At 40.0% G+C, this 24,440-nt stretch overlaps 1 protein-coding gene across 9 annotated transcripts in view; it reads left to right on the forward strand.

Moving 5' to 3' along the window:
- Positions 1-24,440, forward strand: part of ATXN2 (ataxin 2) — a 77,313-nt gene that overhangs the window by 51,282 nt on the left and 1,591 nt on the right. For 6 of the 9 annotated variants that reach the window (XM_030583373.1, XM_030583368.1, XM_030583372.1 and 3 more), the window contains 6 exons: positions 3,064-3,130; positions 4,822-5,006; positions 5,673-5,805; positions 10,264-10,317; positions 19,897-20,042; positions 20,858-21,085. In XM_030583373.1, the coding sequence (XP_030439233.1) occupies positions 3,064-3,130; positions 4,822-5,006; positions 5,673-5,805; positions 10,264-10,317; positions 19,897-20,042; positions 20,858-21,085 (813 nt within the window). The remainder of the gene's footprint in view (positions 1-3,063; positions 3,131-4,821; positions 5,007-5,672; positions 5,806-10,263; positions 10,318-19,896; positions 20,043-20,857; positions 21,086-24,440) is intronic. The other 3 variants (XM_030583369.1, XM_030583370.1, XM_030583371.1) reach the window with 3 other exon arrangements.

Here is a 24,440-nt window from a genome sequence, read left to right on the forward strand (position 1 = left end):
TTCCTACCGGTCTTCTTCCTGAAGCCACACGCATCAAGCAGGGACCAACAGCTTCACACCCTGGATGTCCGCCGAGCCCTCGCCTTTTACATCCAGAGGACAAAACCCTTCAGGCACTCGCCCCAGTTATTTATAGCGGTGGCGGAGCATATGAAAGGTATGCCTATATCTGCTCAGAGGCTCTCATCATGGGTAACGTCCTGTATCCGGACGTGCTACGACTTGGCCCACGTCTTGATTGGCCGTCTTACCGCCCACTCTACTCGGGCTCAAGCCTCGTCGACCGCCTTCCTGGCACACATTCCCATCCAGGAGATATGCCGCGCAGCTACCTGGTCGTCAGTGCATACGTTCACTTCTCACTATGCGCTCGTTGCCCAATCAAGTGACGTTGCCGCCTTTGGCTCAGCGGTTCTGCACTCCGCAGCGTCTCATTCCGACCCCACCGCCTAGGTAAGGCTTGGGAATCACCTACTGGAATGGATATGAGCAAGCACTCAAAGAAGAAAAGACGGTTACTCACCTTTGTAACTGTTGTTCTTCGAGATGTGTTGCTCATATCCATTCCACACCCGCCCTCCTTCCCCACTGTCAGAGTAGCCAGCAAGAAGGAACTGAGGAGCTGCGGGCCGGTAGGGGTATATAACCGGCGCCACTCCAGGGGGCGCCCTGCCGGCCCACCGAGTGTTGCTAGGGTAGAAGTCTCCGACGAACGTGCACGTGGTGCGTGCATACCTACTGGAATGGATATGAGCAACACATCTCGAAGAACAACAGTTACAAAGGTGAGTAACCGTCTTTTACTTGCACAGTTTAAAAAAGGCTCCAAATAGTCATTGGAAGCCTCTCTAAATCTAGTAACTTCATAGTTCAGTCTAGTAGCTTCTTTAATGTTCATTCTGCATAAGCTAAAATTGCAGTTGTAGTCTGCAGTGACCGAGGAAAGGGCAATGAGAGGTTTCGTGGACAAAGCTTTCTAACTTGAGTGCTGAAAGTTAGGTACCTATTATAAACCACTGTGGGCAGGGATAGTGTATTGTTTCCCATGTGTCTGGAAACACGTGCCTGATTGGGGAATATGGTCTCTGCTGCATTACAAATCATGTATTGTTTGCAGTGTTGTTGTAGCAATATTGATCCCAGGATATGAGAGAGACAGAGTGGGTGAGAAGTTCTGTGGAGGTGGAAATCTTGTCTCTTACCAACAGAAGTTGGTCCAATAAAAGATACTACCTCACCCAACTTTTCTGTCTTTAAATCACATATAGGCCTTCAAGTGAGATTCTGCAGGGATCGGTACTAGGCCTGGGCCTGGTGCTATTCCAGATCATTAATAAAAATATTGGAGTAAATATAAAATCTGTGCTGATGATAAAACTTGCATACAACACAGATTGGCAGAGTGGTAAATGAGGAATGAATCCAGGGCACATATGATGCAATTTGGACTGATTGATAAGATGGGCCCATGTAGACAACACATTTTAATACAGCCAAATGCATGGTCATACATCTAGGAACAAAGAATGCAGGCCCTACTTGCAGAATAGGGGACTGTATCCTGGAAAGCTGTGACTCTGAAAAGGACTTAGAGGTCATAATGGACAAGCAACTGAACATGAGCTTCTAGTGTTGTGATGTGGCAAAAAGGGCTAATATGGTCCTTAATATGTTGAAAAATTAGCAAGGGTGCAGAAAAGAGCCACACAAACTTTTTGAGTGATGGAGAAAATGCTTTTACAGTGAGAAACTTAGAGCACAATCTGTTAAGCTTTTTTAAAAAAAATAATTGAGAAGTGATTTGATTATAATGTATAAGAATCTCCATAAGGAGACAATAACAGGTACTAAATGGCTCTTCAGTCTATCAGAGAAAGGCAGAACAAGAGCTAATGGTTGGAAGCTAAAGCCAGACAAATTCAAATTAAAAATAAGACAAACATTTTTATTCATCGGAACAAACTACCAACAAAGTGGTGGATTCTCCATCTCTTTGATATTTCCAAATCAAAAGTGGTAGATGCCTTTCTGGAAGAGATACTTTAGCTACATGCAGATTAGTGGGCTTAATGCAGAGGGTGGCTATGTGAAATTCTCTGGCCTTTGTTACATAGAAGATTAGACTAGATGATCTAATGGTCTCTTCTGTCCTTAAAATTTATACATTTAAGCAGCTAGTAAAACAATTGGTTTTCAAAGGTGTAAAATACCACCCACTTACACTAAAAGAAGTTCTGAAAAATCAAGCAGCCCTTAAGTGCCTAAAGTTAGGTTCCTAGACTTCAAAACTTGGGCCTATATTGTGTGTCCTTGACTCAAGAGGAAATGTGCTTGGTCCACAAGTATAAAGATATTTTTCCAATTGTCTGTCCTGCAAACTCAACCTGGAATAAGAATCCAGCTTCATTTCCATTCTGGCTCATGCCTGATCACCATTGCTAAACCACCTCAGACATGTAACAGTGCAGAATCTGATTCTGTATATGAAATTGTTACAACTTGAGTCATCAATGAGACCGAATAGGATCCAGCTCACTCTTCAGCACCTGTGTTGGCTCTGCTGTAGTAACAAGTAAAAGACAGCGAGAAAAATAAGCATGTACTAAAATCAGCAGATGTTACTCTGGATACATGCAGGGACTAGTTCTGAGTAAGAATGTGCTATTTATAAGTCATCCTTGGCATCTTCATACTCTTCTGTGTTGGGTAGGTGAGTGTAGTATAGGTAACAGTGATCACCTAGTAGTCTCCTAACAAGTTTATAAATAGAGCTGGAAAACTAGGGTACGGTAGCTTTTATTTCAGGGTTAATATCGCAGCAGGGACCTACATAGTAGGGAAGCACTGTCCTTCCCAGGCTTTTAATGTAATCATTTGTTGTCTTATCCCATCGTGGGAATAAAAACTGTACAGTTGCTCTTAGGAAAAAACTAAGAACATTTCTAATTTCAGGGTGGTTATGAACAGTTTTGTTAGATTCAGGAGTGAAAATTCTAAAGCTCATATATTTAAAAACATGTCCAAAAACATACCATAACTTCACTGAGTTCTCTTTTGTTTCAGCCTTTGTATCCTATTCCCATGACTCCCATGCCAGTGAACCAAGCCAAGACCTATAGAGCAGGTAAAGGTGAGAATAATACTGCCTGTTTGGTTTTAGACTGCATGGAGCATGAATAGAGTAACAGACATGCACATTTTTATCCAGTTCATGTTAATTTATGTATTTTAAATTGGTACAAATACTTGAAAATCACAATGCAAAAGATAAATACATTGCTTTTGTCTTTGTAAAAAAGAAAATGCTGTAAGATTGATTACTGGAGAATTGCTTGTCTTTGAATTCAGTGCACAAAAATCAAATTTAAAAATGTTTACAAATATTTTGAATTCTTTAATAGCTGACTGTTTCAATCACTAATGTTTTCCTAAATGTTGTTAGTTGATGTTGTTAAAGAAGGATTCTTTCTAGCAATTTGCTGCAGAGCATTCAGCTACACCTTAGTAGAATATTTTCTGTATATGGTACTCTTTCCACTAAGTTCTACACTGCTCCAGTGGAAAGGGTTTATTTTCTTCCCTCCTTATTCTACTGGAAAACTATTTAGAATGGTTTGCTGCTAGTCCTTGTATCTCACTGTCTCTTTTCATCCCTCTTACACCGAAATAACGGAGGTGGTTTAACGTAATACTTTTATGGCTAGATACTGTTCTCCAATGAGTGAAAGCTGTTGCTAGATAAACTGGAAACTGGTGTGCATGTATGGCTAAGTGCATTATCTGCATTTTTTAATGGACATAAAGTGAACGGAAGGCAGGAACTGTCTTTCTTGTTATAGCTATGTTTTAGATAATACTCTAATTCTACAATGTTGACAACTCTTGGAAATTTGGTGGTGCTCTTAAAGTCCCAGCTCCTGGAGGCAGTTGATCTCGTGAGCATCTCTGCTTTAATTAAAAAAATCAGGTTTATTGCCCTAATGATTGTGGAGAAAAGCCTGAAAATGAAACAAACAAACAAAAAAAACCCCAGAAGCTAAATCAAAACCCAAAATATGTTTTGTTTATTAAGTATGGTTTCTGACCACTTGGGGTTGGTAATACTGATTTTACCAAATGTATATTTAAGAGTTTTTTAGTCAGCCATGCTCCTATTTCTAAGAGATCCAAGGCTATGTAGAATGTGTTAATGTTCAAGCTCTTAAAGTGCATATTTAGACTAGATGCAGTCTCTGCTTGCCGCAGTCAAGACTTCTTTGCAGTGCTAGGTAAGAGTTTAGCTCCACTAAGGAAAAATTGTGCACATGCCTTCACTAAGGTTCAGTGGCCACTAGTGTAGCCATTTTCTTTCCTGTTCTTGGTTGACAGATGAGGAGGTCGCTTGATAATATGCAAGTGTTTGCTTGTATGTGTTAAGGGTTACTTTCCTCTATAAAACAGTTCTTCTGTTCTGAACAGCTTCCTTTGGAATCCCTTTGGTAGCAATTTCAGTTTTGTGAACATGGAGGCGTTCACATTTCTCTTCAACAACCAGGTTCATATAGAGCTGCTTGTATTTAAATCCCCTGCACGGAAAGCTCCATTTTGTGCTGATGAAGCTACCTTTTTGCATTTAGAAAGATATTTAAATTAATTTACAAACTCAGCTTATCATCTTTCTTCTTCAGAATCATACCCGTGTAATGTACTTCTACAGACCATGGTTAAAGTTGATAGCGAGGATATTCTAGTTAGGCACAGTAATTTTAATTTAAAACTTTCAGGAAAGACCTGGCTACTTTAGATCCTCCTTCCTAATGTGAAATATTCCTTGCTTTGTAGTACCAAATATGCCACAACAACGCCAAGACCAGCATCATCAGAGCACCATGATGCATCCTGCCTCAGCCGCAGGCCCCCCTATTGTAGCTACACCACCAGCCTATTCAACACAGTATGTTACCTATAGTCCTCAACAGTTCCCTAATCAGCCTCTTGTGCAGCACGTGCCACATTATCAGTCTCAGGTAAGACTCCTTTAGTGTGTGGTTGCCTCTTGCTGCATTCATATTGGAACAGATGTATAATTAAGACTTAATTCTGGAATTCTGTGTACTGTATCTTCTGTTACATCATGTAATTGCTATAATTAGTATTCAAATACTGCAGAAATATTGTTACTTTGCACTTCACATCATAGCCCTCCACAAACATTAATCTCCACTTAATAGTAAATACAAATCTTAAATACAAAATATCCGTACCTCATCATTAACTACATCCCATGGTGGAACATCTTTTTCAAATGATTAATTGGACGTAGATTTAAAAGATGCAGTTGCTAAAATAGTTGGTGTGATAAGATGGATGGGCTATAGTATAGTTTAAAACTTATTTTGTTCAATTTAAAGAGACCCTTTGTCAACGTACGATCAGCAGAGTAGTTCCTTTTGTTAGTTTCCTTTTGTGGAAAGTGCTTCTCATTTTAAGTTTGCAGGAATTATCTGGATAATGGTGACAGGTATATTTTGAAAAAATTTTTGTAGCTAGTGCAAAGCAAGCTGTAGCATTTCAAATGATCATTAAGTGCCTTTAAGCATGCACTGTACGAGCTTGATCAAAGGGTGTATTTAACTTTTGTACAGACATGTTTTTTAACTAATTGATTTGTCTTTTATTTTTATTGGACACAGCATCCTCATGTTTATAGCCCTGTAATACAGGGTAACACTAGAATGATGGCACCACCAACACATGCACAGCCTGGTTTAGTATCTTCTTCAGCAACACAGTATGGTGCGCATGAGCAGACGCATGCTATGTATGGTAGGAAACGTTTTGTGTTATTTGTAACTTTTTACGTTATTACGTTGTGCAGGGATGTATTTACTATCTCAAGCTTCAACCATTGGCATCACAGCGAAAGCTGTAACCGTAAACACAGAATATGGTTCATAAAACTAATAAGCAAGGTATTGCAAACCTGAGTTATTTGAATAGAGTGAAAATAGATCCAAGTATGCTACTTTTAATAAGGCACAAGTGTTGGAGATGATGTGCCAGCATGAGAGGCTGCTAAGGATACCATCTTAAGCAAGTCTGTCACAGGCTTTTCTTGATGCTGTTAACACTACGTCCTTGACTGTTTCTTCATTATAACAAGGACTGTAGTGTTGTCACAAAACTGACTTCCATTTCAAAACTTGACTTCTAGTTCTCACAACATTAGCATGATAAAACCACTGCTTTAATAATGCTAGTAATGTTACATTAACAGTATAAAAAGATTTGTCATCTGAGGAAAATATAATTTCTGTGTGGGGATCCTCCTTTTCTTGGCAAACCCAAGAATATAAATCCTGTTCTGAACATTTCATGTATAAGTGCTTGCTATATGATTTCAGTGACAAATAGAAGTCTCCAGAGTTGTCAGTCTGGCGTTTTTCACTAGCACTAACCTCACTGAAATATTTAAGTTAAAACATGAAGTCAGTTACCGGTTGAAAAATACAGTGCAAAGAATCTCTAAAGCCACATAAAGCTGGACTAAAATAATATGTCGTCCAAAGGAAAAAATGGCTGCAAGAACTTGCCACTGAAGACTCTGTCCATGATCTTAAAGGGGGCTTAGGATTTGACACAGATATCAAAACAGAAGGATCATCTCTTGAAAATATGATTATTTGACGGTTTTTGGCGGAGTATGATTGACCTAACAAAGTTTCTTCATCAAATAATGTTGACCTAGGGTCTGCTAAAGGATGTCATGTAACTTTAGACATCTTTGTACGTTTTTTTTGTGACAAAGTTTTTTGCATTTTTCTCCTTATGGATGAATATGGTCTGTTACGAAAACTCGCAAGCCCAAAAATCTAAAGCTTAATGCAGAGTTAAGATTCTGCTAATAGAATCTATCATGTCTGTCTTGAAGTATCATACTGAAGTCTGATCTTTGCTCGTGTGTGTTAATTCAGGAAAAAATGATGCAGATACAGACAACATCACAGTAAAAAGTTCTGATGCTGGATTTGGAGGAAAAGTATATTTCAGCTGAAATTTCATGTGATATAGCTGAATTGAAAAGAGAGTAACTTGTAAAGTTTAAGTAATAGGTCTTTTTGTGCTCACTGGCCCATGTTGACATTTGTTAAAGTATTCTGCTCTTTCACGTCCATCTTTAGTTTTCTGAGACGTTCCTGTAAATGGAGCTTTTATTGTGATTTTTATAGGATTACTGTCTTGATCGAGTGACCGTTTGAAGGCTTTTAGACTTCTTGGTGAAAAGGCAGTCCTCAAAAAATCCTATCTTAAATAAAACTAGATATGAAATAGTATCTGGAATTTGGTTGTTGATCGCAACTTTCCCCAGCAACTTTACGTTGTACATCATTCTTATCTGTCACAATTTGGCAGGTCTTTGAAATCATGGTACAGGAGCAAAACAGATATATCAAATTATTTTTCTCTGATGTTCCAACGTACCGTGGAACTCTAGTTTTTATATTGTTGGTTTTTCAGCTTCAATCCATCGTCGGTATATATTTCAGACAATCTAATGACACTTGTTTTGGTGGTGTGACAAGAAACCTGAAAACGCTAGATTTTTGTGGTGGTGTGTCCTTCTACCTAAATCCAAGCAGCATTTCTCTTACAGAAGTTGGTCTTACCAGAAGCTAGATGTTCTTCTGAACTCTTCTGGGTGGTTATCGGTTTGCTTTTCTGAACTGCTGACCCTCTCTTCTTTTTATATCTAAATGCTTGAAATTTTTGCCACAGAAATCTGCCTCAGCCCAGTCTGATGCCAGTGCTACATCATAGGTGACTTGGTAAGAACATGCTGTCATCCAGCATCTTCAGGCATGTCATCTTTTGCCTGCCTTAACATAAATCAGCTAACCTGTATCTTTTAGCCTTCTGGGCTTGCCATCAGATATTTAGTAGATGACTCCTAATGCTGTAGCTCAAATATAGGATATTCTCAAATCAAATGTGGCATTTAGTTTGGTTACTTTTCCCACAAATAATGACCTTGTTTCTGGATAATAAAACTTCTGCTTCCATTTATCAATATGTGACTGTTTGCTTGAGTATCTATTTGTAGCATTTAATAGATGTGTGGTATGTGGAGTAAATTGCTATTGGGCAACTTGCTGGATGGGTTAACAGTCACTTACATTAGGAGATGCTAGATATTTGAAGCTTCCCCCAGTCACTTTGGACTATACTGTAAGCAGGTAGCTAGAACCACTTGCGTTAGAGTACAGTTTTTTTCCCTCCACATTTTATTAATCTCAAGTGTATGCATAGCATCCATATAGTGAATACACCAACATATCCTGGAAATAAACTTTTGATTTGGCTATGTTGCTTAATTCTTCAGGAATATTTAGTGATGAATAACTTCCATATGATTATGCCATTCCCACTTAGAAATAATTTCTAGAATAAATTTGCCCAAGTGAGTTCTCAGATTTACTTTCATTTACACCGTTGGATTTCCCATTGCTATTAAGATGAACTGTGTTAAGGTCCCCGTGTCCTTGAAGCTAATGAGTGCTTTCTTTGTGATATCAAGTGCCTCCCTGCACGAATCACTCCCTTTTAATATCAGGCTGTTGTTCTATCTGAGCACTTGTGTTGCAAAATGAAGAAGTCTGAAAGGGCAACAGCATTGAGGGGGAGGGGGTTAATTGCTTTTAAAGCATTCTCCTAACATTTTTTTTAAATCAGTGAGTAAAATCTCTGAAAACTTCACCTTCCTGATTAGTTTGAGGCAAGTAAAAATCATGGCAAACAGTAGGCAGTGTTCAGTGAAGAGAATTAGATTTGCTGAAAGTTACTTTTCTTCCTTCATGGCAGAGGAATCCGAATCCTGAAATGAATGTAACATTCTATACCTGTTAAATCTTTTGAATAGTGAAGGCTAGGATGATGCAGTTTTCAAGATCCCTTTTAGTTAATGCTGTGTAATTGAATGTTTCTGCTAGATGTCTACAATAACAGGCAATTCAGGAGATCCGATAGGTGTCTTTGTCACTGCTCTTGAGTGCTACAATTTTGTCATCACTTCAGTTCCTGAAGTTGAATGTTCTTCAACAGATGGAAAGTAGCTAAACTATATGGGCACCATAAATTAATGTTACTTCTAAACATATGATGGAGCAACACCCAAATCCGTGTTTTTTCTTAAAAGAAAATGAGAATGTTAAGCAATTTTCCTTGCTCTTGCTCCTACAAATAAACACTAAAACTGGACATCATTAACACAAAGACTCTGATATTCACTTGATCTGGCTCTAGGTTTGAAATGTTGGCTCCTTTAAATCGTATATAAATTCTTAGTGTGAAAAGTTTGAAACAGGCACTTAGCACTAAAACAAAGCAACAATATATGTATGATTGGCACGCCTACAGAACTAATTCATTTATTGGTTCTTAAAGAATAATGGTTTTCTGGTAGGTATGGGCTGTTTGTTATCTCCAGAATCCAGAGATAGGTAATCATGAGTTATCAGATTTTCTATTGACAATTCAAGCTGTGAGGACAAATATATTCCTGTAACAACTGACTCCCACTAGTTTATTGTTTGGATAAATTGTATGTGTTTTAGGTAATTGCTGTCCTCTGTAAAACTTCCCTTGTGTGTGTGAAAGACTTGTGTAAAATCAAAATTTTGTTTTACACAGATACATTATTTATTCTTTTGCTGGTTCTTGGACCTCTCCCTCTCTCTTCTGCACATGTTTTATTGGTCTGGTGTTCTCTCTAACCTTTATCTGTTTTTCTGTCCTAGCAATAAGTTCTAATATCCTAAATAGTTCAATGGTGGGTATGTTATAAATTTCAACGAGTCTCCAGGGATTAAGAGTGAACCATCTCCAAAGGTGTCTTTTGGAACTGTTAAGACCTCAGTGATACAGCTGAAAAAACAAAAGCCTAATTATTTGTTTACTTTATTGTAACTCTTTTAACTCTACCTTTGAGGTTATTGTTGGAGTGTAACAGAGGCTCAATATCTGTTCATCTTTATTTTTGTATTAAAGTAAGAAGTGGAGCCCTCAGTGTTACAGTTCAGAAGGAGAGCGTATTGGGGCATACTTTATTTCAGCTTCACTCAGTTGTAAAATTAAGTAAAAATATCCAGCCCTATTAACTAAAGAAATAAAAATTGATATCTGCATGAACGTACAATCTTCAGAAATAAATGAGTGTCGACCTTTCCAGAAGATTGGAAGTATTCACATGGCAAGAGGCTAATTTATCTTTCTATTTCCCAAATTCAGCATGTCCCAAAATACCATACAGCAAGGAGACAGGTCCTTCTTTCTACTTTGCCAGTGAGTTGGGTTTTTTGTACTAATTTTGATTGTACAGAAAATAATTTTTAAAGAGTAGATGTTAAAGGAATAGACATGCTGAGGGAACATTTTTTCTTTGCACCAGGTCAAAATATAGAAAATGTAAGAGAACTCTTTTCAAGCGACAAAGTTGTTGAATGAATGAATTTACAGAGCACCAAAAGCTAAAGTACAATGTATGTGTGACTTGTCTATAGAATAGATTTGTGTAAATACATTTCTGTGTGACAAGTTGCGTTCCATTTTGTGTAACGAAGTCTTGCATCTAACTAGCCTCTACTGTATCTTGAACTGATGAAGACTTAAAACTGCTTCTTCCTCGTCTACCACCAAAAAATAGGCATCACCCTCCTTAGGATTTCCAGGAACTCCACTCCTTCCCCATTCCTGCCCAAAATGACATTTCCAATTTTCTCAAGTTGGTCAAATTCCTGAAGGGAAAAAACCCCAGCACTTTACTAGCAATAAAACTCTATTTTGAATCCTGTTGGGGGGAGAGCACCTTCTGCATCCCTGCAGTAGTCATTGGAGAGATCTCTCAAGAATTCTTATTCTGGGGTCTCTGAAGGAGCATGGCAAGCAGCACATCTTGTCATTCCTGTAAAAGTGTAGCCTAGTCTCAGCCCTGTGTCCTTTCATGGGATATGGTGGGGATGGGTTCCCGCTGGCCAGGTAAGCGCTACCAGTTACATTAACTGGTCCTTGTGCTTCAGCGTGCTGCCATCCACATGGTCCTGCAGCAATGTGCTGAGTGGGGGAGTTTCTCTGCACCCTCTTTCTCCAGTGTGTGTGAGCATGGCCAGATACAACCTGGTTCTGTATACTTAATGAAAAGGGCTAGCAGTCACTGTGATTAACTGATAAGCTGCATGAGCAGTCTCTAACTGCCAAATAAAGGTGCCAGATTGTCCAAGTACTGAACAAAGACATCTGAGCTTAAGCAGAGCGAGTTGAAGAGGAGAATATTGGACTCACAACTTAATTATATGTCAGATAGCCTCTGTGTTTCTCTCCTGATAATAGATCCTAGTAACTATACACAGCACATTCCAAAATGGAGTATGTTATATTCTCTTAGAAATAAATTACGATCTGCTGAGTGAGGTTACATTCCTATTTGAAGGCTTTACAAAACTTGAGGAAGAAGCTTCAGAAAGAAACCTCTAGTGTGCTTGGGTAGGGTCCCTAGTGGAATGGCCATAGAATAATCTCTGGTCAAAGGCACAAAATGAGCTCAAACTAGCTACAGGAATAAAGGGAAACAAGAAGACTTTTTATCAATACATTAGAAGAAGAGGAAGACCAAGGACAGGGTAGGCCCACTGCTCAGTGAGGAGGGAGAAACAGTAACAGGAAACTTGGAAATGGCGGAGATGCTTAATGACTTCTTTGTTTCGGTCTTCACCAAGAAGTCTGAAGGAATGTCTAACATAGTGAATGCTAATGGGAAGGGTGTAGGTTTAGAAGAGAAAATAAAAAAAGAACAAGTTAAAAATCTCTTAGAAAAGTTAGATGCCTGCAAGTCACCAGGGCCTGATGAAATGCATCCTGGAATACTCGAGGAGCTAACAGAGGAGGTATCTGAGCCTCTAGCTGTTGTCTTTGGAAAATCATGGGAGACAGGAGAGATTCCAGAAGACTGGAAAAGGGCAAATATAGTGCACATCCACAAAAAGGGAAAGAAAAACAACCCAGAAAACTGCAGAGCAGTTAGTTTATCTTCTTGCCAGGGAAGATAATGGAGCAAGTAATTAAGGAAATTATCTGCAAACACTTGCAAGGTGGTAAGGTAACAGGGAATAGCCAGCATGGATTTGTAAAGAACAAATCATGTCAAACCATCTGATAGCTTTCTTTGATAGGATAACGAGTCTTGTGGATAAGAGAGAAGCAGTGGATGTGGTATACCTAGACTTTAGTAAGGCATTTGATACAGTCTTGCATGATATTCTTATCAATAAACTAGGCATATACAACTTAGATGGGGCTACTATAAGGTGGGTGCGTAACTGGCTGGATAACTGTACTCAGAGAGTAGTTATTAATGGTTCCCAATTCTGCTGGAAAGGTGTAACAAGTGGGGTTCTGCAGGGGTCTGTTTTGGGACCGGCTCTGTTCAATATCTTCATCAGCAACTTAGATGTTGGCATAGAAAGAACACTTATTAAGTTTTCAGATGATACCAAACTGGGAAGAATTGCAACTGCTTTGGAGGATAGGGTCATAATTCAGAATGATCTGGACAAATTGGAGAAATGGTCTGAGGTAAACAGAATGAAGTTTAATAAAGACAAATGCAATGTGCTCCACTTAGGAAGGAACAATCAGTTTCACACATACCGAATGGGAAGAGACTATCTAGGAAGGAGTACGGCAGAAAGGGATCTAGGGGTTATAGTGAACCACAAGCTAAATATGAGTCAACAATGTGATGCTGTTGCAAAAAAAGCAAATGTGATTCTGGGCTGCATTAACAGGTGTGTTGTGAGCAAGACACGAGAAGTAATTCTTCTGCTCTGCTCTGTGCTGGTTAGGCCTCAACTGGAGTATTGTGTCCAGTTCTGGGCACTGCATTTCAAGAAAGATGTGGAGAAATTGGAGAGCGTCCAGAGAAGAGCAACAAGAATGATTAAAGGTCTAGAGAACATGACCTATGAAGGAAGGCTGAAGGAATTGGGTTTGTTTAGTTTGGAAAAGAGAAGACTGAGAGGGGACATGATAGCAGTTTTCAGGTATCTAAAAGGGTGTCATGAGGAGGAGGGAGAAAACTTGTTCATCTTAGCCTCTGAGGCTGGAACAAGAAGCAATGGGCTTAAACTGCAGCCAGGGAGGTTTAGGTTGACATTAGGAAAAAGTTCCTAACTGTCAGGGTGGTTAAACACTGGAATAAATTGCCTAGGGGGGTTGTGGAATCTCCATCTTTGGAGATATTTAAGAGTAGGTTAGATAAATGTCTAGACTGTATTTGGTCCTGCCATGAGGGGGCTGGACTCGATGACCTCTCGAGGTCCCTTCCAGTCCTAGAGTCTATGAATCCCACCAGAGACTCTAGCCCTCCACAGATAGGTGAGGTGCAATTGCTGGGCCTCTCAACTTGCTCCTGTATTGCAGCAGGCTTGTTAGTGTCTCTATACCTGTTCATAGTAGTGACCTGTTTCATACACCCTCTGGCCTGTGAATCAGTTCAGTTCAGTTCAGTCAAGAGGGTATGAAGAACAATATAAATCATGTAATTTGTATTCCCTAACAGATTTTGGTTTTAAAAGACTTTGTAGATTTCATTTTGGCATGCAGAAAATGTGTTTTATAGAATGACATCCTATGATTGTATACTGAAAATTTACTTTGAGCACTTAAGGGTGTTTACATATCTTGGTTTGGTGCACTGAAATCCTTTAACAAGTTTCTTCCTTTAATATATACTCTTTTAAGTGGAGTCCACTGTAAATGTTTAAAATGATTTTTGTATGTGTTTATAACATGAAAAAACCATGCTATATCTCTGCTTCCTACCATTCAAACTGAGGTCTTTAAATGTAGTTATCCTCACCATCTTACTGGGTCTGGCAATAGTCTGGAATCACTTCACTGGTCAGCACCTAGAAGCTACCTAGTAGGTTCTGAGTATCAGTGCATTACTCCTCTAACAGTTCCCAGTCTGTCCATTGTCAGCATTCCGTTTTCCCACAAGAGAAATTTGAACGTCAGAAGTTCAGGGATTGACTTCAGTCTAGGCTAGTGGTTGGTAATGCTCTCTCTGATCTGTGCTGCTTTGATTTTTAGTGTTGGCCATTTCTGTGGGTTTACAATAGCTGCCTTTCGCCTTCCTTGCTTTGCTCTTGTCAGCAACCTTGACTATTACTCTTTCCTTCTTGTTTTAGTTGGAATTCAATTCAGTAATTAAAACCCTGTGTGGTATAGTATCTTTGTCCAATCCAATATGGAATTGCTTGTCCTAACTGTGAATCAATATCAATATCAAAATAATGTAGCCCATATCAAGAATCCACCTGTTTAAAAAGTGATGTAAGTGAAGTGCTCCTAGGAAAGAAGAGAGACAAGGTGTGTGAGGTAATTTTTTTTTTTTTTTTTTTTTTACTTGGACCAACTTCTGGTGGTGAAAGAGGAAAGCTTTTGCACTGCAGAGCTCTTCATAAGGAACAAAGGCATTTCTCACTTAGGCTATGTCTATACTACAGCCAGGATTGAGGCTCTGAGATCGATCCACTGGTGGTTGATTTAGCGGGTCTAGTGAAGACCCAGCAAATCGACAGCAGATCGTTCTCCAGTTGACCCCTGTACTCTACTCTGAACGAGAAGAGTAAGGTAGGTTGATGGGAGAGTTTCTCCTGTAGACCCCATGGTAACTTGACCTAAGGTATGTCGACTCCAGCAACGTTATTCACATAGCTGGAGTTGCGTAGTGTAGATCGACTTACTGTGGTAGTGTAGACATAGCCGTAGACTTCTGCTGGAGGCAAACCATAATTATCAGCAGTCCTCAGATGAGCAGAGGTTGCAACACTTCATTAGTTATGTGCTTCCATAGAGCTTTTTTATCACTGTATTCTGTATTAGTACAACAACTGGAAAACCATAGCACTGACGACATGTCAAGGACAATGTAATATGATTTCTGATTACTCTTATCAATAATTTTTTTTCTTTCCATGTTTATTATAGAAATTTAGCATGGAAATAGTCACCTAGGGTGATTAACTCTGTAGATGAGCATGTAAAACATTGTTTATAATAAGTTATCGTAATGAAGGTGAGTAGATTGTATCCAGGTTGGTAAATTTTCATGACTATTTTTGCAAGGCTTCTTTAATGGGTTTATGGGTCTTACTCATCTGAATTAATCCTGTGACACCACAATTTAAATCTCTGTGGAATCTGATTGTGATGTTAAAGACCTGACTTTAGGTGAGAGCACACAGTTACAGCACATAAAACTCAGACTTTTCCTCTCTCACATCCCTAGTAATAAAGGGAAGGAAAGGCCTTTTGAAAGTGAAACACTGTATCAGAATCTCTCTTGACGTGATGAGGTATCAGCAGCTCTGTAGAAACTGAGATTCTGTAGAAATAAGTGGGGGGGGAAAAACTCCTAAAGTTAATTTTCCTGAGGTCAAGTTGAACTTCGGCTATAAATTGGAAAAGGTGGATACACTTGTTTTTAAATGATCTGCTCCATTATTCCTGAAGCCTTCTTGAGTAAGATGTTTATGGAATCTGGTAAAGCCTCAAGAAAAATAACAAAGGTGAGTGTTTTTCTTAAATGTTACTATTAAAATATCTGCAGCAGTTGAGTGAGCATTTTAGTACACAGTAGTACAGTAACTCTTCACTTAAGGTTGTAGTTATGCTTCTGAAATATACAACAGTGTTAAGTGAATCCAGTTTCCCCAAAAGAATGAATGTAAATGGGGAGGTTAGGTTCCAGGGAAAATTTTTCTTGCCATACAGTACGGTACTATAGTTGGGAGGTTTCCCTGTCTTACCCCACACAGGCACAACCCACTGGCATTGGAGACAGTGAGGCAGGCAAGGAGGCTGAAGGTCTTGTAGGCTAGGAGAAGCACGTTGCGCAGCAGCCGCTACAGCTTCCCCTACTCTGTAAGCCCGGGGAGGGGGAAGGGGCTGAACCCTTGGCCTGCCCACGCAACCCCTTCCCCCACCCTTAACTTGCCTCTTCCCTCCCCCTCCTCCCCCTTTACTCTGCATGCCACGTCCTCGCTCCTCCCCTGCCTCCTGCCACCATAATCAGCTGGCTTGCAGCATTCAGGAGGCAGGGGGGAGGAGCAAGGACATGGTGCACAGGCTCCTCCTGCCTCCTGAAGACCACAAGCCAGCTGATTGCCATGGGCAGGAGGCAGGGGAGGGAGGAGGGAGGTGCGCTGTGTCGTCGCTCCTTCCCCCTCCCTCCTGCCAGCAGCAGTCATCTGGTTTGCAACATTCAAGGGGGAGGAGTGAGGACTGGGTGCGCAGGCTCTCCCCTGCCTCCTGCCTGTGGCAGCCAGCTGGTTTGCAGTGTTCAGGAGGCAGGGGACGGAGGGGGAGCCTGCGCACTGAGTCCTCCCTCCTGAACGCTGCAAGCCAGCTGATTGCCATGGGCAGGAGGCGGGGGGAGAAGGGGAAGGCGCTAATCCGCAGGGTCTGCCGGCAGGTGGGAGGCGCTGGGGGTGGGGGAGGGCTGCCAGCTGTGGACAAAGCAGGCAGCCAAATGATGTTAGAGCAAAGCATTTCACAACTTTAAATGGAGCATGTTCTGTAATTGAGGAGGGACGTAAGATCGAAACAGTGTTAAATGAGAGGACATTAAGTGCATCTGAAGAAGTGAGCTGTAGCCCACGAAAGCTTACGCTGAAATAAATTTGTTAGTCTCTCTAAGGTGCCACAAGTATTCCTGTTCTTCTTAAGTGCGGAGTTTACTGTGTATAAACTGACTAGAATAGGTTCTGAAAACAAATACACAGCTGGGAAAATGTAAATGCTAGATTTTAAACAAACAAAACTCTCACAATTCTCTGCCAAGCTGTGGACATATTGCTTTAGGAGAAGTTACTGAAAACTGGTGTTTTGCTCTTCTCCCACTTCCTTCTGCATGTAAAAATGTTTTAGTAAGTTCTGGACATGCATAACAAGTTCTTTTCAACATGAAGCCTTATTGCATAATATAGATACCTGCTTCAGAGCACCTCGTATTTGGGTCATCTCTCAAGCTATGAAAAAAATAAAAGATGAAGCACAGTAATCGTTTTAGGGAATAATAATTATATTACTTCAGGGCCTCCAATGAATAAAGAATAGATGTGGGAAACCTTGAATACCCTTTAACTTCCAGTACATGCTTATAACAAATCTCCTCAAGAATGGAATGAGGAGGGAGGAAAGAAGTTCTTGGGGCTGAGGCACTAGAATCAGACCTGGGAGAGGTAGGTTAGATTTGGAAGCCATTTAATCCATCTGTGCCTCAGTCCCCTATTGTTAAAGTAGAGATACAGTGTCCCTTTTTTGTAGGTTACTCAGACTAGAGAGAGGCCATATAAATATTGGCTCAAGACTAATTTCATAAGGAGATGAAATGGAGAAACTTGAAATTGTAACAGTAAGTTGAGTTTTAATTCTAATGTGTGAATAGGTAAATTTTTGTACAAGCTTGCAGGCAGTGAAAAAACAAAAAAAAATTAGATGGAAATTTGCTGCTGCTGTAAATGGAATTTAAGTGGTAACATTACAAATGAGTCACTGTTTTTCTGCTTGAAAGCATAACAGGATACTGTGGCACTGGAGACTAACTGCTGTTTAGGTGCATAGAAACTTTAGAACTTCCAAAAACCCAACTCCTAACTACAAACATGAATGGTATGTAAAGACTTAATATTGTAACAAGTATGTCATGGTCAAAGTAGCCCTTGGAGTACTTTGCAAATTGAAAGCCTTACAGTGTAGTTCACAAGATTCATCTGTCCATTGAGATCAGCAAATGCTGTTGTAGTGTGTGCTGGAAACACAAGGTCCATGAAGAGTTAATGACACTTGGATGTGAGGGGAGTTCTTGAAGGGTTGAATGGGCTTCAGTAGGTGGATTATTTATACTGAAGTGAGCTCACCGCTAGCTGAATAAAATCAGTGTTTAGGATTTTGTAAAGTATTGACCAAATGTAAAGCAACAGAAGTAATAGCAAATTGGACTGGGAAAGATTGGGACAGTGGGTGTTTGCTCAGAAGTAATTGGAGTATGTCTGAGGCACTTGATGGAGTGGTAAGATTCTGTGTAGGCCTTACGGCAGACAGTGCTGCACTTTATCAAATGGCTGTATGTTTGGTATGTTCTGTCCTTCAATCCCCTGCTTTTTAGGATGAATAGATCAAAGGCCATTCTTTTATGTGTGTTGTGCAGAGAAGTTCTGCCTTTCAGAAACGGTAACGGGTTTTGACATATTGAAATATAGAAGTTAGAGCAATTAAATCTATTTGCTCTTGGAGCTGGAATTTCCTAGTATAAAAAGAATTGCTGGCAATGAATATGTGGGTGGTTGTAGCCTTAACTGTAATCTAACTAACCTTAAAACTATATCCCAGATGGAGCTCCTTTTTTTCCCCAATGAACTGCTTTGTAAATCTAGAAGGGTGCAGCAGTGGTCCATGTAACGTGGCCCTGAGATTCTCCTCATGTTGGCTTTCTTAGCACATCAAGTACAGAACGTTACATGTGTAGCGCTCTGATTTAGCAGGTAATTACAGTCCTGTTTGTTCCTCAGAACAATTGCTTGTTAAATTAGGATACAGGCAGGAGCTGGGTTCAGGACCCAAGTGATAGGTTGCTTCAGACATTCCATTTCTAGCACTGTGGGAAGCAAAGCTAGTCTCCACTTCAGTGCAATGTGGTATTGGACCAAGATGAATGTGAGCTTGAATTAGTAATGACTTTGCAAACCACATACACAAGAGATTGATAGGTTGTGCATGATTTTAAACATGTAAGATCTAAAAGCTACAAGTATAGAGGAAGCATGTTATTTTTTGGAGACTATTGCTTCATTTAACACATTGCTTAGTGCTCTAGTAAAAACCTTTTAGAAGCAATTTACTGTGGCTTCTCAGGCTGCCTACTTTTAAAAATTACTGTTCCGTTCACAAAAGGGAGTGAGCAAACTCTGCATGGCCCATTTTGTAGCCCAATATGATAGGAATGACCAAGCAGGGACGACTTCTTACATTTCACTTTGCTGTAGAAGGATTTCCCTAAGCCTGTGTTGCTGCAGTTAGTGAATGCTGCTGTTTGACATGTGTGTTCAATTTCCTTGTTGTGGAATTCAGAGTCCATGATTTCCAGAAATGAAGGGTTCTAGAGCAACATCAAAAAGTCAGTGGGAATGGTGGTAATACAAGAGGGCATCTTGAAGTGGGTGCTGTATGCAAGGCTCCAACTTCAGTGAAAGCTGGTTGACTCTGAGAGCCAGTTTCCCAGCTCTTCTGTATGCTGTTTTTGTGTAACTAACTTACATGCAAGAACACTGTATATACGTGTGCTGACTGTACTGCGAATAATCTCCAGAAGAGTAGCATGGTGAGGTTAGCCAGGTAAAAGGCCAAAGACTTTGTGGATGGTGGAATTAGAATAAATATTCATGTTTGTAAATTATTTAACTCTGTACAATAGAGAATTTACTTTTCCCAGAACTATAAAATTTAAGAAACTGATTACAAATCACTTGTAGATTTATCTGTTTGACTAAAATTGCAGATTAAATACTGCTTTTGTGTTTTGATCTATACAGTATCTTTTATTAAATCAAGCTAGGAAAGCTGAACTATTTTATTATGGTTATTCATTGACTTTCCTGCAAAACCATGTAAACTACATGATAGCAAATATAGATTTTTAGATCCAAGGTAAGATGTGCAGGTAATTGCAAGATAAATTATTTGTAGGGGAAAAAAAGACCAATTCACAGTATCACTGATGTGCTGTAAAATCCTCGTATGCAATGTGAATTTGGTGAGATGTATATGCTTTGTCACTTGTCAATTTCTTCCTTTTCCTTCTAGTTTCTACTGGCTCACTTGCTCAGCAATATGCCCATCCGAATGCTACCCTGCATCCACACCCTCCTCATCCGCAGCCTTCTGCTACGCCAACAGGACAGCAGCAAAGTCAACATGCTGGAAGCCACCCTGCTCCCAGTCCAGTGCAGGTAACAGCAAAACTCTAGAGAGCAAACATTTTGGAACATGTCATGTAGCTCATTGTTTTAGAAGGCACGGCACCAGTCTATTACTTCGGCATCGGTTTTTTCTTCATGCAGCTCCAAATGTATTCTTCTCGACAAATAATCTTTTATAGTGGCCATGTTCATACTCCCTTCTTCCAGAAATAATGTGGCTTGGAAATATCATTTCCTTATGATTTGCATGTGAATCCAAAGTGAAGTGCAGTCAGCCTGCCTTTATACCAGAGTGTGATGATAGTAATAAGGGTAAAGGATAGTGAACAATGACTTAAAAAACTTTTGTGTAAACAGCAGGGGGTGGTTCTTCCCCCACCTTCGCGCACACACAAGTCCAGTATTTGGGAGTTACTCATTTGACCCTTTTTGATAAGGAATGATTTGTTATTCATTAAGGAACGTCACTCCCCTGGTGCATCTGGCTGCAGGTTCGGTATGTGTGGATTTATGGCATGGAAGTTAGTCACAGACAGAAGTGCTGAAAGATGGCGTTTGGTTTTTACATGATAGCCTCAATTCTGGAGAACACATCAGGTCTGCAGGGTCCAGTGACTTTTTCCCCCCCTGTGCAACAGACTTGGATAATAAGACCTACGGGATCAGAATGTGGCACTTTATTTTGTGTTATTTGTGCAGTGTATATAGGAGGATGCTTTTAAAATTTTTGATATTAAGTGGAATTTTAATAATTCATTATTAGTTCCATGGAATAAACATTTATCATTTCTTCCCTGGAACCAAAACCTGAAACTCACTAATTCTTCCTTCTGTTTGCTTTGCAGCATCACCAGCACCAGGCTGCTCAGGCACTCCACCTGGCAAACCCACAGCAGCAGTCAGCAATGTACCATGCGGGTCTTGCTCCAACCCCACCTTCCATGACACCAGGCTCCAATACGCAGTCTCCACAAAATAGTTTTCCCACAGCACAACAAACAGTCTTCACTATTCATCCTTCCCATGTTCAGCCTGCATATACCAATCCGCCACACATGGCCCATGTACCCCAGGTAAACAAACTTTAACAACCTTCCAAAGACTGAATGTCATATTGCCTCAAAGATCTCGCCTTTGCATAGGGTAGTGGCCTCTTTTTACATCATTTCTCTTGGCCAACTATTTTCTGTGTCGCTTAGGTTTCTGTTTGCACAGTGCCGTTAATTTAGCAGTCTGGAGGCTCCACAGGTGCTCAAGAATGTTGCTACATCCATTTTGTCTAAAATAGCTACTGTGGGGCTCCCCTTAGAGCTTTGGAAAAGATATTTTGTTAAAACACATTTGAATGCAAAGCCAAATCTTTATAAAAAGTCTATTCAATGAGAAATACTCAGGGGTGCTTGGAAACTCCTGAGAGGATTATGAAGAACATCAGAAGAGGTTAAAATGAGGTGGGAAGGAAAGAGAGTAACCATGTACATTGATGGGTTGTCAGTTAAAGTGCCATTGAGGATACGGGGGACATCTCAGTGGTCTGCAGTGGGCTGATCTTGAATACTGTTTTCAGTTCTGATCACCCCACTTCAAAATCTGTATGGAAAAAATAGAAAAAGGTCCAGGAAGGGCAGTGAATGTGATTAGAGGTGTGGAGAGACCACTGCAGGAGGCACTGCAACAGAGATTGGCACTATGTAATTTAGAAAACAAAGATTAGTGGAAACGTAAGGGTACATCAAAGAATGGACAGTTAAGCAGGATCATTCCTGTGGAGGATATTTCTTCCTAACCCCAGGCAGTTAGTGGTTGGTTTATGCCTTAAATCAGATGGGTTGATACTCCCTTTGCATGTTACCCTGGCTAGCGTAACTCAAGATCTTGTTAATCCAAAAGGAGTCTAATTCTTTTCTGAATTCTGCTAAAATCTTTCACGCAATCTCTGTTCACATTAATTAGGAGATGTGGAAAAAAAGTTTTTACCAAATTTCCTTTTACCCATTCTAAATGTATAACTTTTTAATTTCAGAGTCTCCCATTGCCTTGCTCTTGTTTTGTTAAGGAACCCCCAACTGACTTTCTTTAGCCAACTTGTTATAGACCTTTTATCTTCCTCCGAAGCATCTGGCCATTGCCTCAAACAGGATATTGGTGTAGGTGGGATATTGATCTGTTTTAGCTTGGTAGTTCTGTATCTGACTAGATTTTGTAGTTCCTTTGGGGTCTTCGTAAGGTTCTGCATTTGGACCCTCAGATGTGCCTAATTGCAAGTGACTGCTATATAGACACCTAGAGCACCAAACCTCAAAAGCAGAGGTAATCATTTCACTTTCACGATGGAAAGGACTAGGTGAACTGTCCTGAAGTGTAACTGACAATTGCATACCTGTGTGCCAGCACACTTTCGGTAAATGGAAGTTAATTCTTTACTCTTACTGGCTCCTTTTTTGCTTTGTGAGCTTCACAAAAAACTACTAGAGTAAATAAGAAGCTTATTGTAGTGCAGAATTAACTAAATGACTGTTAAAGTCTCTATTTTTAATGAGCACAATCAGTCTTCTATATTTCTGATCTGTGCTGTTGGTTTCACAGACATAAAAACAACAGGCATGGACATCTCAAAAGATTGACAAAGTCCCAGATGGCTTCTCAGGCTGGGGCAGTGCCCTGTAAGCCTCTAGTGAAGGAATGATAGCTTCATTTATCTAAAAATCTCTTATGAAATGGCTACCTCAGCTGCTTACAGGAAAAACAAATAATAATCCCGAAGCACCAGAGATAGGGATTTCCTAATGCTAAATTTTATCATGAAATTCATTGTCACTTTATGGTGGGAATTCCAGACGTGCTCACACCAAGGGATTAAATTAATTTCATTTTAAAGACAATCAGTAACTTGATGCTAATTGAATCCTTGACTCACGAAACTCTGAGCATGTTACAAAAGCCAGCACCTACGCATCATGTTTTGCAAAGCTTCATTACCATGGCAAAAAAATCATATATGCATGTCTGTATTGAGCATGGCTGCTATGGTTATAATAGCGTTGCTTGGTCAAAGCAACAATGGTGGTGTTCATGAGGAATGTAATGCATGAGGTTTGGAAGGCATGGCTGTTGAGCACAACCAGGGTCCTTAGTATGATTTCGGAGTTAGTTCTCATGCCTTCAGGGGCTTCTTGGAAGCTATATTACAACTTGAGGAGTTCCATTAATCAAATGCCAGTCTGATTAAGGCTGACAGAGATACAGCAAAAGTAGTGCCTATGGAAAGAGTTGTAGGGTTTAGCCCCATGGGAACTTTGCCCTTTCTGCACATCTAACTTGAATGAGTCTGAAGTCAGCCAGTGCCTGCTACTGTCTGGAGTGGTGTCTGGCATCTGAGTTTCCTCTGCCAGTTCACTTAAAACACACCCACAACTAAAATGGGCAAAACCAATTTTCTTTTGAAAACTTGTTTGAATCTAAACATGGACAGTGTTAAATGCTGTCTGGTTTTTGAGGGTCATCTTGTACTTGAGAAATTACTGATCGAGATTGATCAGGCTTTCACCTAGGAAATACAGATAGTCTCTTTGCCTGCCTCCTGTCAGGAAGCATTACTAACAAGTGAAAGGAATTTCCCCACCAACTGAGGAGATAAGCAGTGAGACAGATGCATCTCACTTTTGCCTTGGGGATTAATTATGAATGCTTTCAGTACACAAGAATTGTGATATTGTGAGCTTAACTGAAAATAGAACAGATCTGAGCTAGCAGCATTACATAGTGGAATGAAAGGGGATATTACTAATTTTCAACTGTTTATGTGGGAACAAATATAGCTAGAGAGAGAGACTGGACATTGGAGAGACAATGGGCATCTAGGACAGGTGAACGTGATGAAATTGGGAATTGTAGACAGGTGAGAAACCAAGTTCAGTTCTTGAGGTGTGACGTTTACGTTGGAGACTTTTGCTGGGGGAAAATGTAGATATCTTTGCCTTTGCTTCATGCTTTTCCTTCCTCTTTGTAACCATGCGTTCATATGAGGTACTGAGAAGGGGATGGTGGCTCTTCTCATGTATGTAAAGGCCTATATAAGGGCCTATTATTTGTGTGCAGTTCATTCTCTGTATAGGAAATGCTTCTCAATTCTTAACAAAACATCTACAGGTTTTTTAAAATAATATTCCAAAAGTATCCTTTACCAGTGCTCTTAGTCAGCAGTGAGCTCCTGCCCAAACTGAGGAGGAGATGTCAGCAAAGCCAAGAATAAGGATTTGACACCTTGTGTTTTAAAATCTCAAACTTACTCCCTATGTGCACATTCTAGCCAATCGACTTAAAATGGAGTAAATCTCAGGATTTACTGTTACAGTTGGAGGAATCTTTGCTAGGCATGTGGCCAGGAGTGTTGCCTCCTTGTGACCATTATACTAAAGAGCTCTTTGT

The sequence above is a fragment of the Gopherus evgoodei genome, chromosome 13 (genome assembly GCF_007399415.2).
Source record: "Gopherus evgoodei ecotype Sinaloan lineage chromosome 13, rGopEvg1_v1.p, whole genome shotgun sequence".
Classification (NCBI taxonomy): domain Eukaryota; kingdom Metazoa; phylum Chordata; order Testudines; family Testudinidae; genus Gopherus; species Gopherus evgoodei.